Source organism: Canis aureus, chromosome 20 (assembly GCF_053574225.1).
Source record: "Canis aureus isolate CA01 chromosome 20, VMU_Caureus_v.1.0, whole genome shotgun sequence".
Classification (NCBI taxonomy): domain Eukaryota; kingdom Metazoa; phylum Chordata; class Mammalia; order Carnivora; family Canidae; genus Canis; species Canis aureus.
Genome location: NC_135630.1, coordinates 45129373 through 45148032, shown reverse-complemented (window position 1 = coordinate 45148032; position 18660 = coordinate 45129373). Strand labels below are relative to the sequence as shown.

At 43.6% G+C, this 18660-nt stretch overlaps 2 protein-coding genes across 3 annotated transcripts in view; one reads left to right on the top strand and one right to left on the bottom strand.

Moving 5' to 3' along the window:
* Nucleotides 1-451, bottom strand: part of UBXN4 (UBX domain protein 4) — a 48364-nt gene extending 47913 nt beyond the window's left edge. Inside the window, exon 1 of the mRNA XM_077861528.1 lies at nucleotides 291-451. Within this exon, the coding sequence (XP_077717654.1) occupies nucleotides 291-372 (82 nt within the window). The 5' untranslated portion in view covers nucleotides 373-451. The remainder of the gene's footprint in view (nucleotides 1-290) is intronic.
* LOC144291764 (uncharacterized) lies at nucleotides 92-10117 on the top strand. Of its 2 annotated transcripts, none has more exons than XM_077861531.1 (2): nucleotides 92-962; nucleotides 4973-10117. In XM_077861531.1, the coding sequence occupies exon 1, from the start codon at nucleotides 338-340 to the stop codon at nucleotides 737-739; it is 402 nt and encodes a 133-aa protein (XP_077717657.1). In that variant the 5' UTR covers nucleotides 92-337; the 3' UTR covers nucleotides 740-962; nucleotides 4973-10117. The 2 variants fall into 2 exon arrangements, with proteins under 2 accessions (XP_077717657.1, XP_077717658.1); XM_077861532.1 differs by lacking the exon at nucleotides 4973-10117 and adding an exon at nucleotides 2114-2375.
* Nucleotides 10118-18660: the final 8543 nt, after the last annotated feature.

The window sequence follows — 18660 nt, the reverse complement described above, 5'->3', positions numbered from 1 at the left end:
CGGGGCCTGCGGGACGCGGCCGCGGGCCCCGGGCTCCGCCAGGGCGGTGGGCGGGGCTCCGCGCGCTCCGGGGGCGAGGCGGGGACGGCGCCTCAGGCCGGGGTGAGGGGAGAAGCGGGCGCCGGGGGCCCGGCCGGGCCCGGCGAGCCCCCGACGGACGACGGAGGCGCTGGGAGGCCGGCGACGGCGGCCCGGGTCTGTCGGAGCGCCGAGCAAGGGCAGGGGCGCCCTGGGATGGGAGCGAGGCCGGAGGGGCGTCCGGCCACAACTCGGGCCCCCGCCCCCTTCACCTGCCACGAAGACCACGAAGACCGCGCCGCTCCTCTTGGCCGACGCGATGGCGGCCGGAATGGCGCCCTGGAACCACAACATCGCTCTCCTCGGGCCCAGGCGCTCGCTCCGAGTGTCGTCGCCGCGGTCCCGAAGCGGCCCCGCCCTCCCCTTCGTCGGCCCCGCGGCCCCCGCAGCCCCAGCGGCCGGCCCCCCGCCTCCGCGCAGGCTCGCAATCCAGTCAGCAGCCCCTCGGGGTGCGCGCAAGCGCGCGGGCCGGGCGCTCCCTGCGTCCCGTGACGCAACACGTCGCCGTCGGCGCCACGCCCCAGAGCCTTGTCTCGTTGGCACGTTGGGGCGTGCGCGCAGCCGCTGGGCCTCAGACCCCGCCGTTCCGGAAGCGGAAAAAGCCGGTGGGAAAGATGACTCGCCGCTACGGCGCGTCGGCGGCGCGGCGCGTGAGGCATGACGGGAGTGGTAGTCTTCCCAGGCTCGCTTTTCCCCTGGCGTGGAAGATGTGACTGTGGTTTCCGAGGGAACGGCTGAAGGGGGCGGCAGTGAGCGCCTTTTCTCAAGTCGTAGAGGAGGGGAGCGGACGCGGTGCTCCTGGTGGAGGAGATGCTCTTGGACACCTTACATATGGAGGAAGTCGTCCCCCCTCCGCCCCGAGGAGAGCCCTAATTGTGGACGATGTAATTCTTTTTTTAATGATTAGTGGCCGTTGTGCGATAGGGGGTGTTTCTCTGTATGGAACGAAGTGGGCTTTGATTCTGCTGAACGTGTCAGCCCAACTTAGGGGAAGAGAGGGTGAAAACCACCGCAGCCCCCTTCCGTGGTACCAGACAGCCCCTGACCCCAGGGCGGCTGGAGGGAGACTGCAGGGCCCCGGCAATTCACTAGTTGTCCGCTAGGCCTCGGTCCGGAACCTCAAAACACTGGCTACGCTGTTGCCACAGCTACTTCCCAAAGTAACTTGGAAACAGAATAATCGGGATCCCTGGGTGGCTCAGCGGCTTAGCGCCTGCCTTTGGCCCAGGGTGCGACCCTGGAGTCCCGGGATCCAGTCCCACGTCGGGCTCCCTGCATGGAGCCTGCTTCTCCCTCTGCCTGGGTCTCTGCCTCTCTCTCTCTCTTTTTCTGTGACTATCATAAATAAATAAAAATTAAAAAAAAAAAAAAGAGAGAGAGAGACAATAACGATTCATTTTCCATGGTAATACAAAAGAGGAGGTCAGGTAATGCTTTTGTTTACAATTTCATATGAGAATGTCCTCTAATCGAGATATGGCATTTCGTGGTTAGTTGCCATTAAAATAACTGACCCGGAGCTCAGGCTGGCTAAGTCGGTGGAGCACGTGACTCTTGATCTTGGGGTGTGAGTTCCAGCCCCATATTGTGCATAGAGATTACTTAAAAATGAAATCATTTAAAAAAAAATTAAAAATATAAAACGAAAACTGATCCATATTTAATACGTTCTGGAATTACAGCCTCTAAGAACTATTAGCTAAGGTTTATATTTTTTTTAAGTTGCATAGATTATTATATTATACATCCTACATCGATTGAATTGCCCCCTCAGCGGTACAATCATTTGACAATCTTTGCAGAATTAAGGTGCTACATCTGAAAACACCTCTTTTTTTTTTTTTTTTTTTTTTATTTATGATAGTCACAGAGAGAGAGAGAGAGGCAAAGACACAGGCAGAGGGAGAAGCAGGCTCCATGCACCGGGAGCCTGATGTGGGATTCGATCCCAGGTCTCCAGAATCGCGCCCTGAGCCAAAGGCAGGAGCCAAACCTCTGTGCCACCCAGGGATCCCCACCTCTTTTTTTTTTTAAGATTTTATTTATTTATTCATGAGAGACACAGAGAGAGAGAGAGGCAGAGACACAGCCAGAGGGAGAAGCAGGCTCCATGCAAGGTCTCCAGGATCCCAGTCTCCAGGATCACGCCCTGGGCTGCCCAAAACACCTCTTTCCTCTAAATATTTTACCTAAAAACAGTTAACAGCTTGCAATCCAATTTATATTTACCTTTTTCTAATCAGGCCTCTTGTATATCAACTTTAAATGGATTTCTTAAAATTCAGTTTACCTATAAATTCTTTCAGTAGAGTGATGTCTTTATTTCTAATGTTAGACTTAAACAATGTAAGAACCATTCATAGCCTTTAATTCATTTATCAAATATTTATTGCTCATCTACTAGGAGCTAGACATACATAATTGGCATGGGTAAAGTGAGGCAGTCAGACAAGGGCCCTGCCTTTGTGACTGCACAATCTAAAGAAGAAGGCAGACATTGAACAAGTGATTGTATGTGAGGATGAATGTCACAAAAGGGGAGATTCTAAGTGCTTCAGAAGTGTGTGATGATGTGACCAAACATGGAGAGCAGAGTTAAGAAAAAAATGACACATCAGGGAGAAAAGCCTAACCAGGTGAAGGAGAAGACTAATCAAGATAGAGGAAACAGGGGGGATGCCTGGTGGCTCAGCAGTTTGGCACCTGCCTTTGGCTCAGGGTGTGATCGTGGAGTCCTGGGATCGAGTCCCACGTCGAGCTCCCGGCATGGAGCCTGCTTCTCCCTCCTCATGTGTCTCTGCCTCTCTCTCTCTATCTCTCTCTCTCTCTCTCTATCATAAATAAATAAATATTCTTTTTTAAAAAGGAATTTGTTTAAAAAAAAAAAGAGGAAACAATAATGTGAATCCTCTGAGGCAAGTGAGAACAGTACAATTGAACTGAAATGTCCCGTGTTACTAGAACGTAGGAAGGGGAATTTGGTGCAGATAAGGTTGGAAAAATAGGCAAGAATTAGATCATACAGGGCCTTGGAAGTCATGTTAAAGATTGCAAATATATTTCTAAAACCATTGAAGAATTTTATTTAAATTTATTATAAATATTTTATTTATTTATTCATGAGAGATACATAGAGGCAGAGACATAGGCAGAGGGAGAAGCAGGGACTCCATCCCGGGACTCCAAATCACACCCTGATCCAAAGGCAGATGCTCAACCACTGAGTCACCCAGGTGCCCCGCCATTGAAGAATTTTAAACAGAGGAGTTACATATAAGACCTGTGTTTTTAACATGCGAGTATGCTACAATTTAAATTGGAAGTGGAATGGGTAAATGTGAAGAAACTGGTTTAAGAGGCTACTGTCCATGTGTAAAGGAAATGGAGAAGTGGATACCTTTGATGTTTTGTTGAAAGCAGACCCAAGAGGTTTTGTTGGTTTATTAGATACAGAATTTGAGGAAGGAGGAGTCCAGAAGAAATCCTGGGTTTCTGTCTTGAGAAATTGTATAGAAGGTGCTATGGAGAGGGAGAACATTGAAGGAAGAGCAGGTTGAGGGGGAGGAGTGAGTGAAGATGTGAGTTCAGGATTAATTAGACATGTTTTTGGAGTGCTGGAGACACAAAATGGAGATATTAAGTCTGCAGATATTAGGTTTGGAGCTCAGAAAACAGTTCTTAAACCTAGAGGTAGGAATTCTTTACATATGGGAGATAATTGAGGTTCTGGAGGATGCTATCGCTTATGGAATATGCAAAGCGAGGTGAGACAAGAGTATATGACTGAAGTCTCAACCTCTAACATCTACAGGGGTGTGTAGCAAGTATAAACAAGGGCAGCCCGGGTGGCTCGGTGGTTTAGCATCACCTTCGGCCCAGAGCTTGATCCTGGAGAGCCGGGATCGAGTCCCACGTCGGGCACTCTGCATGGAGCCTGCTTCTCCCTCTGCCTGTGTCTCTGCCTCTCTCTTTGTGTCTCTCATGAATAAATAAATAAAATCTTTATATATATATGTATATATATATATATATATACATATACACACACACACACACACACCAGTAAAGGGAACTTGGGAAAAATGAGAAGGGGCAGCACACAGGGATTGCGTGGAGGGAAACAGGAGAATGTGATACCAAAGAGGCCAAGGGTAAAGAGCCTTTGAAAAAGGAGTGAGAAGCAGCTATGTTGAATCCTGCTGTTGCGTCAATTTACATAAGATTTTTTAAATGTGCATTGTTTTTAGCAACATAGAAGTGATTATCAACTTATTAAGAGGGGCTTTGGGTTCTTCTTTGTGGGAGTTAGATGGTAGTGGGTTGAAGACTGAAGGGAGAAGTAAGAAAGGGATACAGGGATTTGGAATGGGAAGGAACAGCCTTTTTCTTTTTTTTAAAATTCAGTGTGCCAACATATATATAGTATAACATCCAGTGCTCATCCCCACACGCGCCCTCCTTGATGCCTATCACCCAGTCACCCCAGCCCCTCACTCACCCCCCTTCCCCAACTCTTTGTTTCCCAGAGTCAAGAGTCTCTTGTGGTTTGTCTTCCTCTCTAATTTTTCCCCACTCAACCCTCCCCCTTCCCTTATGGTCCCTTTTCCTATTTCTTATATTCCATACTCCATCCATGTCAGTGCAAATGGTAGGTACTCATTCACTCTGATAGCTGAGTAATATTCCATTTTATATATATACCACATCCTCTTTATCTATTCATCTGTTGAAGGACTTCTTGGCTCCTTCTACAGTTTGGCTATTGTAGGCATTGCTGCTATAAGGTACCCCTTCATTTCACTACATCTGTATCTTTGGGGTAAATACCCAGGAGTAGTACCCAGATCATTGGGTAGCTCTATTTGTAACTTCTTGAGGAACCTCTGTTTTCCAGACTGGCTGCACCAGATTGCATTCCCACCAACAGAAAAACAGCCTTTTTAAATGAAGAAACGTGTACACAATTCAGTACTGATGAAAAAGAGCTATGGATACGCAGGAAAGATGGAGGGTTCTATGAAGACTGGAGGGAATATGAGGTATATGACAAATTCTAATAGTACACCTGACAATCATTCTTCTCCCATGCCCCCATTATTCCCCCTCAATGGGGAAATTGCCAGATATTTGCTTTTTCAACCTTCCCATCCTTGCAGGGCCTCATGAGAAGGGAGGGGGCATTTCTAGGAGGAGTTTCCCTGATAAAAGAGACACATGAAGAAAGCACAACCCTTCTTTGCTCTATGTGGTTGTGTGCATATGATGCCTGATACTGCTGCATCTATCGTGTGGCCTTGAGGAATGACATTGCCAACACTCTGAGAATGACAAAATGGAATATGGAAAGCACTTGTATCTATAATGACACAAGTTGTGTCTTGTGAGATAATGACTGTCCTCATTGGTTAAGCTACTGTAAGTCAAGTGTTTCTTATGGTAATCACCATTCTAAACAAGCTGGACTGGGATCCAGAGCATAGGCAGAAGAGATGCCCCTTCCATTTCAACAGGAAGAAGAGGAAAAAGAAATAACTTTAGACATAAATCCATGTGTAAGTTTTTCAAGAGAGTAAGTTTGAGGAAGTTTTCATCTAAAGGTTCAACTTTCCCCTCCGAAGGAGATGTCACTGGCTGAGCGTAATAGGGGAAGGAAAGAAATTGGCACCTTGAGGACAGGGGGCAAGATTTGAAATAATACTGATGGGTGTTGGAGGGCAAGAGAGTAGGGAAACATAGTGTGCCAGGCAGTGCTGAGGGGCAGATAAAATGGGCAATGGCCCTGAATTTGTCCAATTACATGATTTTGTCCAGTGATCATCCAATCCCTGTGGTACAGGCACTGAGAAAGTGGAGACATGGCTTTATCTAGGGCTCCAGACACTAGATAGTGCAAGAAAGAACAAGGGAACAAAGGAATTTAGGAGATTAGCAAGAGTGAGCCATATGGATGGAACACAGAATTTAAACTGAATAGGAAGAGAGGTGAATGCAGAAAGGAGACAAGGGATACAAAACAAAACAAAAAAGAAATGGAGGGGAGGCAAGGGCCTGGAAGGTGAGGGATGGACAAGGGATCGGTCAGTAATATGAGATTTTAAAATGTTAAATTTCTGGGGGGGGGGGGGAAGCAGTCAGAAATTAGGGAAATTTCCTGATTTCTCTGAGATTCTTGAGTTTTGAAGTCCAATATTATCAAATTCAATTAGTCAGAATGTATTGCTTCCTGAATCAACATGCCCTTCTTTTTTCTGTTGTGTGGGGTGAAACCAATTTCCCCTGCTTTACTCCATATGCAACACATTTCAATATAGTAGATGTGCGGTGGCCCACCCAGATCCCTGCTTGGAAACCATGGCACTTGCTCCCCCAGAGGCAGGAAGTGTTGGCTGCCCAAGGCTGGAAGCTCTGGCCTCCTCTGAGAGTTGCACTCAGCTGAAGGCACAAAGGCCTGGGTCCCTTGCTCATTTTGGCCTCTGAGGGGCCTTCCATTTCCAACCCTCCCCCTGGGATCACCTTAGGCTTCTGTTACAACTGCATTTCACCAATGTTATTACAACATAGTTCACTCCCTAATAAACTTCCTGCAAACAGATCTCTCAGTCTGTTTCTGTGAACCTGAATGAGACAGAATCCTAATTGCCTGAAAGACTCACACAACTTTCCTAAGTACTCATTCTGGCCTGTCCCATACAATGATGTCATCTAAAATTATTATGTTAAAGATTTATTTGAGATAGAGAGTTTTTTTTTTTTTTTTCTCCAAAGGGTTTATTGAGACAAGTTTCACATCCAAGTCCAGGGCAGAGGAGAGGGGGCTTATAAACAGGAACCTGGAAGGGGGCCTGAGGGCTCAGGGCGGGACCCAAAAAAAGAGAGTGAAATAAATAGAGGAAGAGAGTGGAGGACCAGGAAAGGAGACACAGACTATCACACAGTGATAACGACATGGGGGGGGGGGGTGCAGGGCTCCATTAACATCCCATTTATTTATACAGATATACAGGGAGCTGTGGGGGACCCCCTCCAGCCTCCATGCCCCAGAGAGGGTGGGGCAGAGGAAGAGATTCCCAAGCAGACTCCCCACTGAGCTACAAAACCCAATGCGGGGCTCTACCTCAGGGTCATGACCTGAGCCAAAATCAAGAGTCGGATGCTTGACTGACTGAGCCACCCAGGCACCCCGCAAAATTATTATTTTTTAAAGTAAACTCTACTACCAATGTGAGGCTCAAACTCACAACCCCAAAATCAAGAGTCAAATGCTTGACCGACTGATCCAGCCAGGCACCCCATCCCCCAAATTTTTAGCATGTTTGTTCCTGCTTAAAGATCTTTACTGGCTCAGTTGTGCTTCTAAAAATAAAGTACAAATTCTGTAGCCCAACATTCAAAATCCTCTACAATTTTGCTCCAATCTACATTTCTAACATTTGTTTCTTCTACTTCTCCCATCCAAGTTCTCTTGGCCAACCAGATTACATTAGCTACCATTAATGTAGCCATACTCCTTGCCATCTCTGTTTTTATTTGTATCAAGCTTCTTACACCAAATTTCTCTCAGTCAACAATATTTTAGTGCCTGTGATGAGATGGGCAGTAGACGATGTGCTGGGATAGAACTATTAGCTGATTGATCATAGAGACTATTTTTGTATCAAAAATCTTATTTTTGGGGCAGCCCGGGTGGCTCAGCGGTTTAGCGCCACCTTCAGCCCAGGGCCTGATCCTGGAATCTCAGGAACAAGTCCCACGTCGAGCTCCCTGCATGGAGCCTGCTTCTCCCTCTGCCTGTGTCTCTGCCTCTCTCTCTCTCTCTTTCCCTCTGTGTCTCTCATGAATAAACAAATAAAATCTTAAAAAATATATATATATTTATATATTAAAAAAATCTTATCTTTGTCTTCAAAAAGCTTACACTTGGGGCGTCTGTGTGGCTCAGTCAATTAAGCATCTGCCTTTGGCTTAGGTCATGATCCCAGGGTCTGGGATTGAGCCCTGTCAGGCTACTACTCAGTGGGGAGTCTGTCCTCCCTCTCCCTCCACCTGCCGTTCTGCCTACTTGTGCTCTCTCTCTCTGTCAAATAAATAAAATCTTAAAAAAAAAAAAAAAGCTTACATTCTAGTCAGTGGAAAAGACTAATATATAAATGGGTGACCATAACACATTAGTTTGGGTAAAATGAAAACGCCATGTACAGGGTGTTGCAGAGAAGAAGGAAGGCGCAGGGATGGTCTCCTGGAAGAAATGGCATCAATCTTATTTTGGACTTCAATCAATGATGAAAAGTTAAGTTCCATTTTACATTCAGACCCTTAAAGAGAAGCTTGTTTATTGATGTGTAGCAGGCAAATTATGAAATATGGTTATACAGTATTAATAGTTATATCCTGTTGTTTTCCTTCCCACTACCACACTGGGTTCTTGAGATAAAAGACTTCCTGTGAGCTAGGCTTCAAGGATTTACGGACTTCTTTGATACAAAAAGAATGGTTTCATTGCAATGAGCTCTTCTTTGAGGGATCTTAGAAAGCAGGCCTGTTCTTGGGTCTAGAGGCACTGAAGAGAAAGTCAGGTTTTACTTGGTATGTCTATGACCATTGGAAGAACACACACTATAACAGCTTGACCCGCATGCCTGACCCCACTGTGAATTCGCAAATTTGGCTTTTGGTCATAAAAAATAGAAGGGTTATCCACAGCGGTTCTGGGCCGAAATGGGGAACTATTCCATTTGGCAGACCATAAATTCTCTAGTTTTCCAACTCTTGAACTCTATAAGTTCTCCTCTGTGACCATCACTAGAGGCTGCTTCAGGTTTGTTCATAGAGGTCCTGTAGCTATATATTTAAGAGTTTATTTGTTTGTTTATTTATTTATCTATCTGAGAGAGAGACTGAGCATCAGCTGAGGGAGGGGTAAAGAGAGAGGGAGAAGCAGACTCCCACTGAGCAGGGAGCCCGATATAGGACTTGATCCTAGGACTCCGGAATCATGACCTGAGCTTAAGGCAGACACTTATCTGACTGAGCCACCCAGGCGCCTCCATGGTCATGCAGCTATTTATCCCATACAGGACCCCAGCTCCCTTTGAGTCTGGGCAGTGTGGGAGCTTTGAAGGTTTTGGTTCTGCACTTGTGCTGAAGCCCATGAGCTGTATCTGGTCTCCTGATGCTCTTAATGACTGCGGTCTGAGAAAATTCATGTGTACACTAGTCTGCCACAGCCTCTCCTACTTTTAAGCTTTGCATTAAAAAAATATTTTTTTTAAAGTAGGCTCCACACCCATTGTGGGCTCCAAGCCCATGTGCTCCAAGCATGGGGCTTGAACTCAATGACCCTGAGATCAAGACCTGAGCTGAGATCAAAAGTCGGAGGCTTAGCTGCCTGAGCCACCTAGGTGTCCTATACTTTGCTTTTTTATTTACTCTCTGGCACTATCAAGTATTAAGTATTTGAGTTTGCCAACCGTGCTGTACATCTTCAGCTGGCATCAGACAGGCATAAGTATACAAACGATGTTGTCTGGTATTTCACCAACCTGCTCAGGATTGGCTTCCATCTGAGAACCTGAAGACAATTGGTAAGGTAAAGTGGCACATCTGGAGGAAGAGTGCAGTTTCTCATAGTCGTTTTCTCCTGTGAACATTTTATTTGATGTAGCTATTGAAGTTTCTGGGTTTATGTCTTCTTTCCTCCAAAAGATAAAAAGCTGCAATTCTATTTAATCTATCTCCCACAATGCCTTATGCCTTTTGTGGATCAACTGGGTTGTTAGTATCATGAAGCCAAAGGTTCCCCACCACAAAGATTTCTACATCAACTTGCACAGGTAAAAACCCATCACAAATGGAATTCTTAATGCTAGCCACTCAGATATATTCCAATAATCATAAGAAGGTGAATGACTCAGTGCCAGCCCTTTACCATTGTTTGAAGAAGAAATCAAAGCTGGACTGGTATTATCATCTTGAAATATAAAGTCCCACCGTGGGACCTCTTTTTTTGTTGTTCATAAAAGCTTGTACTTGTTTACCACCAGAGGAGGCTGTATGACTTATATATTGCAAAGCCGTTATATAAAAAACATGTAAAGGGAAAAATAATCTCTATTTTTGTTTTTTCTTGAGTGAAAGAGGGAAACCTGTAAAAAAATTACAAAGATTATACAAAGGATAATCACTTGCCTGTAGACCAGTGAGAGAATAGTTTAGTTACAAGATAAGGCTTATGGATGCATATAAATTTAAAAAGAGAAGAAATTCTTGAATATATTCCGAACTTCACTCACAACAATCACATTTTCATGAGTAAAGATGGGATGGCATTCTTTTCTGGCTTCTCATAGAGATCAAGGTGAGTAAGACAAAAAGTGGCACTATATTAGCAAGGGTTAAGGCAATAACTGAAGTAGTTAAGGCCATGAACTCTCGAGTCAGGCTTTCCTGGTTCATTTATACAGCCAACATTTACTGTGTGACCTTGAGAAAACTTCTTCACCCCTTTCACACTTAATTTCCCTCACTAATAAACTGGGATAAAGATAGAAACTTTTCTTTTAGGGCTATTGTCATAAAGAAGGTACCTTTATAAGTGTTGAGCAAGTGCTAGGTACATAGTAATTAGCTGCTTTCCACATGCTAGCTATTATTTCTGCCTGCCTGCCAAAACCATGCTTAAGAAAAATAAATGTGTGCCTTTCAGGATTCAAAGTGTTTGACTCAGCCAGATAATTTCTTTATTTAATTACTGGACAAATATTTATTGAGAAAGGCACTGGTAGGATTTGAGAATGTGTTAGTAAACAAAAGCGGTAGTCATTTTTCCTGCTCTGAAAATTACATACTGATGGATAGAAAAACATTAAGGAACTAATTGGCCAATTACGCATATAATTACCGTTGTGATTAATGCTTTGAAGAGAAAGTATAGGATATTATTAGGGTTAATACTGGCAGAAATGAGGACACCTGTGTGGCTCAGTGGTTGCACCTCTGCCTTTGGCTCAGGTTGTGATCCCAGAGTCCTGGGGTTGAGTTCTATGTTGGGCTCTCCACATGGAGCCTGCTTCTCCTCCCTCTGCCTGTGCCTCTGCCTCTCTCTCTCCCTGTCTCTCGTGAATAAATAAAATCTTTAAAAAAAGATAAAAAATACTGGCAGAAATGACTTAGTTTGGAGTACCGAAATTGGGAGCTCTGGAGGAAGAGTAGGCTACCTGAAAGAAATGATATTTGAGGTAAGATCTGAATTGTGAGCACAAATTAGCCAGAAGGTGGAGGTAAGGTGGCAATAATAAATGTTCCAGGCAGAGGGTAAGCTACATGTGGGAAAAAAAATCCTCAAATTTCAGAAAGACTTATTTTTCATTCACTTCACAGACTATGCCAATCAGAGGTATAAAGGGGAGTTGGTGCATGGGGCCCGCCTCCATATAGTCAAGAACTCTTGAATCTTCCTTTTATTTTTTTTTTTTTTAAGATTTTCTATTTATTCATAGAGACACGCAGAAAGAAAGAGAGAGAGAGAGAGGGAGGGAGAGAGGGAGGAGCAGGCTCCATGCAGGGAGCCTGACGTAGGACTCGATCCAGGGTCTCCAGGATCACGCCCTGGGCTGCAGGCAGCGCTAAAGCACTGCGCCACCAGGGCTGCCCCTCTTGAATCTTCCCGTCCAGGGGCTGATCCCCAGAGATCTCCAATAGCTTCTCTACGTGCAGCCAACAAGCAGATTTCAATGTCTACAGATCACCTGGAAATCTTTGTTAAAGACATAGATTCTGATTCAAGTAGATCTGGGGTTAGACCTGAGATTTTGCATATCTATCTATCTATCTATCTATCTATCATCTATCTATCTATCTATCTATCTATCTATCTATCTATCTATCTATCTATCTATCTATCTATCCCTCTGGTGATACTAATAACAGCTAGCTTCTAGGCCCTACTCTGATTAACAAGGACAGAAGGAAACTCTCAGAAGGTTTTAGGAGCCAGGCATGTACTTCTGCTCACATTGTTGGCTAAATTTCAGACACATGGCCATCTAGGTGCAGAGGACTGGAAAATCTAATCTAGCAACGTGCCAGGGAAGAGACCTCCATCCTCTCACAGTTTGCCGAAAAACTAACCGAACTCTGCCACAGATGTTTCCAGTTTCTGGCAGGAGATCATTATTGCATAGAACTCTGGAGACAATATGGCATGTTTAAGGAGCTTAGGAAGTCCAGTGTGACTAGGAATCTAGCAAGTGTCAGGTAAGCCTACAGGGGTAGGTAGGCAAAGGTCATAGCATGCAAGACTAGGAGGTGAAGTTAGGGATTTTGGACTGTGGAGAGTCACTGAAGGGTATTTAACAGGAAAGTGATATATGATTTGTATTTTAAAAATTTCACCCTGGGGGGCTTGGGTGGCTCATTTGGTTAACAGTCTGACTCGATTTTGGCTCAGAGTTGTGGAACTGATCTCCATGTTGGGCTCTGTGCTGAGTGGGGGAGTCTGCTTGATATTCTCTCTCCCTTCTCCCTCTGCCCCTCCCTTGCTCAGTCTCTCTCTCTCTCTCTCTCTCTCTCGTTCTAAAATAAATAAATAAATCTTAAAAAAAAAAAAGGTTCACCCTGACTGCAGAGTGGAAAGTAGATGGTGAGGGGAATAAGGGAAGGTATGTGGAGAGAGCACTCAGAACCTGCTGCAGTTGCCCAGGTATGAAATGGCAGGGACTTTAGATACTACACTGCTCTCCTATGCTACCAAAGATAGAAGACATGTTGACTATTCTACTCTGTATCTCTGCATATTTTTGAGTTTATACTCTCAAATCATACAATTCATACTTTCTTTCAAGTAAACTCTACACCCAACTTGGGATCCACACTCATGACTGCAAGATCAAGAGTCACATGCTCTACTGACTGAGCCAGCCGGGCTCTACTGCACAATCCATACTTGATATTTACTGTATTTGCAGTCTTCAGCTAATATTTATGGAGTCTACTGTATGTAAAATTCTACTGGACACCAAGGATGTAGGAGACTTTATCTCAGTTTTCTAGGATGGCATTGTCTGCTAGAATTTTCTGCAATGGAGAAATGCAATGTTTTGTATCTGCTCTATTCAGTATGGTAGCTAGTAATACTGACTTCAATGGATTATTTTAAGAATGAAACCAGATCATTTATATAGTACACACAGAAACAATACAACTACAAGGAATTCTGTGCAGCACCTGCTTCCTCTTCTTGTTGTCTTTCTGATCCCATTCTCCTGGATGTGAATGTGGCTAGTGGAGTCTCATCACAAGTCCTATCATAGCCATGGTCTTCTGAGCAAAAGGGAAGCTGGCAATTGAGTCATCCTAGCCACTCTTTTTGGGAAGAAGGACTTGTAATGTCGGAATGTCCCTAAATATAGAAGTAGGGTATTCAAAAGGTGTCAAAATTTGACAGATGTCCTCCACACAGAATGATGTTTTGGTGACAGCGGAATATAGGATAATGTAGACCACAATTAAAGAGGAAAAACTCATAAATATTTGTGCTGATGTGATATTGTGGGGGCCAAACTATAAAATGAGTAATTTGTTGGCTTTTTTCCACATTAGTTGAAGATGCTTGTTTCTTGTTTACATGTGGAATTAATGAAGCTACTGATATGTCAGGGTTGTGTGATTTTCAACTAATATGAGTTTTCTCATCACCTAGAATATTAATAACCTCTTCCTCTCAGGATGTCTAGGCAAATCCCAGTTATAGCCATGTACTTTGAATTATTTCTCTGAAAATAGGGATGACTTAGTGCTTTGCTACTCCACATGTGGTTCTAGTACCAGCAACATCGACTTGGCAGTTTGTTAGACATGTGGGACTCAAGCCCTATCCCAGGCCTACTGAATTAGGATCTGCATTTTAAAAGATTACCCAGGGGAAAAAAATTACCCAGCTAGAGGATTTATATGCACATTTTATTCCACTTCCTTTTGTGACCAAACAGCACTGCCACAGCCTCAGTCATTAAGGAACCAAACTAAATGCCGAGAAAGCAGAGCACGGTATGTGTATCATCCTTCTATTCCAGCTCCCTGCCATCTCCTGACATCACTTAGTAGGAGAGTTCAAGATAGCAAAATGACCACAGCTGGAAGCTAAGATTCTTCTGATCCTCTCTTTGTCATTAAACAGACAACAAATATTTGTTGAACAACTAATAGGTGCTTGGGAATATAGCCACAAGCAAGATAGGCAAGATCTCTGATCTCATGGAACTTATATTCTAATGGTCGACCAAAAACAAAAGACCTAATAGTGGTAAATGATACGTAGAAAATTGAGATAAAGTGATAAAGAAGATTGCAGTTGGGTAGCTAATAAAGATCTCTCTGCTGATGACATATGAGAGATAAAGGAATTGGCAGAGTTCACGGGAAAAGCATTTCAGGTAGAGGGAACAAGTGCAGACAGCCTGGGTGGTATGGGATAAGATCAGAGACTAAAATGCAGATCAGAGCTCTGTAAGCCAGGATAAACATTGGCTATTTAATATTAGAAAGCAGGCAGCCTGGGTGGCTCAGTGGTTTAGCGCCGTCTTCAGCCCAGGGTGTGATCTTGGAGATCTGGAATTGAGTCCCAGGTCGGGCTCCCTGCTTGGAGCCTGCTTGTGTCTCTGCCTCTCTCTCTCTCTGTGTCTCTCATGAATAAATAAATAAAATCTTAAAAAAAAAATTACTAGAAAGCCATCGAAGGATTTTGGCAAGGCAATTATCTTTTAGATCATTCTGGCTATGCGAGGACATGGGAGCAAGAGTGGAAGCTGAGACTGGTCAGGAAGGGCACGTCAGTATTCACACATCGATAACGATAGCTTGGATTGGGTGGGGGTAATGAAGATGAAAATGTCAGCTTCAGGATTTGGTTGGGAGGCAGAGTCAATGGGACTTCTTGTGTATTTGTGTTTGTGGCAAATTGTTTCCAAAGATGGCTGCAGCCACATCTTTCATCCTCCACACTTTTTGGCACCTCCTTCTTCAAGAGGCGGAGTTTATTTCCTCTGCTGTGGGCTGGCTCCAAGACTTTGTTTTGCTAGTAGAATGCAAAAGAAATGACATTCTGGGACTCCAAGACCAGGTCTTAAGAGGCCTTTAATTATTCAGCCATTAAAAAAAACCCAAAAACAAAAAAACAAAAAAAAAAAAAAAGAAAGAAAGAAAAAAAAAGAAGGAAATTCTGCCATTTGTAACAACATAGATGAACCTTGAGGGGATTGTGTTAAATAAAATGTCAAAGAAAGACAAATACTGTATGATCAATCTCACTTATATGTAGAATCTAAAAAAACCCATACTTACAGAAACCAGGCACCTTGGGGTGGGGAGGAGGCAATGGGTAAACTCTGTTGTAAAATGAATAAGTTCTGGAGAGCTAACGTACAGCGTGGTAACTATATGTAAGCCCCGGCTATGCTGTTGGAGTAGCTACGTGGACAGAGCATCCTTGGAGAGTGAAATACCTCGAGTGTCCACATAGAAAACTGAGGCATCACATCATATTGGGGAGTCAGCCCCTGGACTTCAGATGTGAATGACACCACTTTGGAACTTTCAGCCCAACCCATCCTGAGCTGAGGGCTGCTAATTTCAGGTAGAGAGGAGCCAAGTCAATCTTTCTGAGGTCTGCCTTCAAAGCACACAATTCTGGGTGGTTCGTTAAACAGCAAACAGTCTGGGATTTTTTTTTTTGGGGGGGCGGTGCTGGGGAGATTACGTAGCTAATTTATCTATTTCAATGCTTCCCCCTCCTTTTCAAAGAACTAACTTTTATCAGTTTTTGGATTCAGAAGTTCCTACTGTCTTTCCTTATACACTTCCAATATTCTTATGCTGGTGAAATCAAGCCAAAATGATTCCAAGGGTAGACACTAAAGGGAGAAAGAACTAATATGTCATATGCAGCCTGAGTATATGTAGGCATGAGGTAGATAAAAGTGCCACCATACCTCCTGTTTCTGGACTGGTGAAGGCCTATAGACTTCATGTGTTCATGTGAGCTTCTGAGTTTCTTTTAGCATCAACTCATAATGGGACAGGGGATCTGGCTTCCTCACAAAAGCCCTGAGGCTAGCCTCTGCTGATATCTTACATCTGCAGTTTTTCTGTTGCTGATGACATGTGGAGAACCCAACTTTTGCAGCTGCCTGAGGTAGCTGTGGATGTATTGGCTTTGACTCTTCTCAAGCCACTCAGGCACTGTGGTTCTCCTGAGGCCTGTGTTTCCACACTAGTCACAGGCTGCAGGTCCTTCCTGGTGGGAAAAAACAATGGCTTAGCTTGGGTGAGGGTTCAGACACCTATTTTGTTGTCAGCTCAGATGACAATTATTAATTACTGCTGGCACCACGGCAAACACTTTTTGTGCTTTAGGTTCACAAACACATACCTAATATATTCATGTTCTTCATGGACCAAGTGCCTAAAAACATTAAGCCATATTCTCATTTTTCTAATACAGTAGCAAAAGTGGACAAAAAAAAAAGTGGTCACTTATAAAGTGACCTCTATCATTCCCAAAGGACTGCTGGAGCTGCTATTATTGGCATAGTTAAGAATGGCCTGTTTTGGGATCCCTGGGTGGCTCAGTGGTTTAGTGCCTGTCTTCAGCCCAGGGTGTGATCCTGGAGTCCCAGGGTCGAGTCCCACATCGGGCTCCTGCATGGAGCCTGCTTCTCCCTCTGCCTGTGTCTCTGCTTCTCTCTCTCGTGTATCTCTCATGAATAAATAAAATCTTAAAAAAAAAAAAAAAAAGAATGGACTGTTTTTTTTTTTTTTAGAATGGACTGTTTTATTGGTAAAAGTACTACATGTCCCTAAATATGGTCAGTGCTCTGGGAAAATCCACAGCCAAGGCTGTGGGACATTTGAAGCTGTCTTTAGGAAGGTTTAAAGTCTGGGCCAAATCACATCTTAAAAGCTTCCTGTATGTGCTTCTTCTTCCCACCATTTTTCTGTAGGTGAAATCAGATTCTGGAGGATCAAAAAGAACAGAGGAATATAGCCCAGGGAATGTGTGCATATTTTTGTAATGTGGGCGGTTGGCAATTTCAGTAGTATTCCCATGTGACTGTCAGGGAATTGCAGGGGTGGTAGGCGGATGGCTAAGAGCTGACTTCATAATAGCTTTGCTCTGGTTTCTGACCTATTTTCTCTGGGGAGGGTAAACCAAGGGCTGAAAGAAAAAACAGATTTTAATGTATAGTATGGTGACTACAGTTAATAATACCATATTGTATATTTGAAAGTAGCTAAGAGAATATGTTTTAAAAGTTATCACACATAAAGGGTGTGTGTGGGGCTCAGTTAGTTAAGCAGCTCTTGATTTTGGTTCAAGTCATGATCTCAGGGTTGTGAGACTGAGCCCTGTGATGGGTTCTGCTCTGGGCGTGGAGTCTGCTTAAGATTCGCTCTCTCCTTCTGCTGGACCCCTATGGATGCAGGTTCTCTCTCTCAAAAGAAGTTCTCATCACACAATAAAATTGATAACTATATGAGGTGATGGATATTAGCTAGACATTGTGATCATTTTGCAATACATATAAATATCATCATGTTGTATACCTGAAACTAATATAACATTGTATGTCAATTATATCTCAATCAAAAAAAAAAAAAAACAACAACCCACTTACATTTACCAGGAATCTTACTGCAGAAGTTACATATTCAGAGAATTGAAATAACCCCAAAGGTTTTAGTTTTTTTGGTCTCCATCCCCCATGTATGACTGAGTAATGATTCTTGCTGCAGTGATGGCCCTAACTGTGCATCCTCTCCTTTGACTCTCTCCAGTCAAAAATAATAAAAATTCAATGGGCCGTGGAAATGAGGCACTTTCACGGTGCTCATTCTTACTTCTTCCTCTGTGCAAGGCTCCTTAATTTGACATGATTCAAAGGCAGCTCCAACTTCTCCCAGGAGTACAATATTCAACATCAGGATGTACCAGCTTTTGGGGAGGCCTGGGATTCCCTGAGATCAAGTTGGACTTTGCAAAAGCTTTAGAGTGAGTGAACATCTGCCCCAGAGTCTGGTAACACCTGTTGCTCTTGAGTTGCAAAAAACCTGTTGTTTTCTGGGCTGGAAGCAAACCAGGCTCCAGGCAAGTTGCAGATGGCAGACACTCCCACCTTTTGGGTTTCCCAAGCACTTTGTGCTCAGCTTGCAAACAGAGAAAGCTTTCTATAAAGCATTTGAGCTAACCTGGACAAATGGTTGCTCAATTTATCTGCTAAAACCACAGATTCTTCATCCAGCTAAACATAATGTTCTCTTTTTTAAAAAGTTGTCTGACTTTAAGTATATTTATACTCAAAACTGTCTTTAGTTGATTGGTATTAACTTTATGATAGAACAAAATGACGTGAATCATACCCACAGGAATCACTCCCACTGAGAAAGCGATGCTTTGTAGGACTTTCATAAAATGAGTGTGTTTACTGTCTACCATCTTTTGTAAATCTAAAATTGAAATATTTAAGACAGGTTAAGTCTTCAATACCGATTAAAAAGGTGTTTTTTAATTTACAAAAGACAAAATGGGTC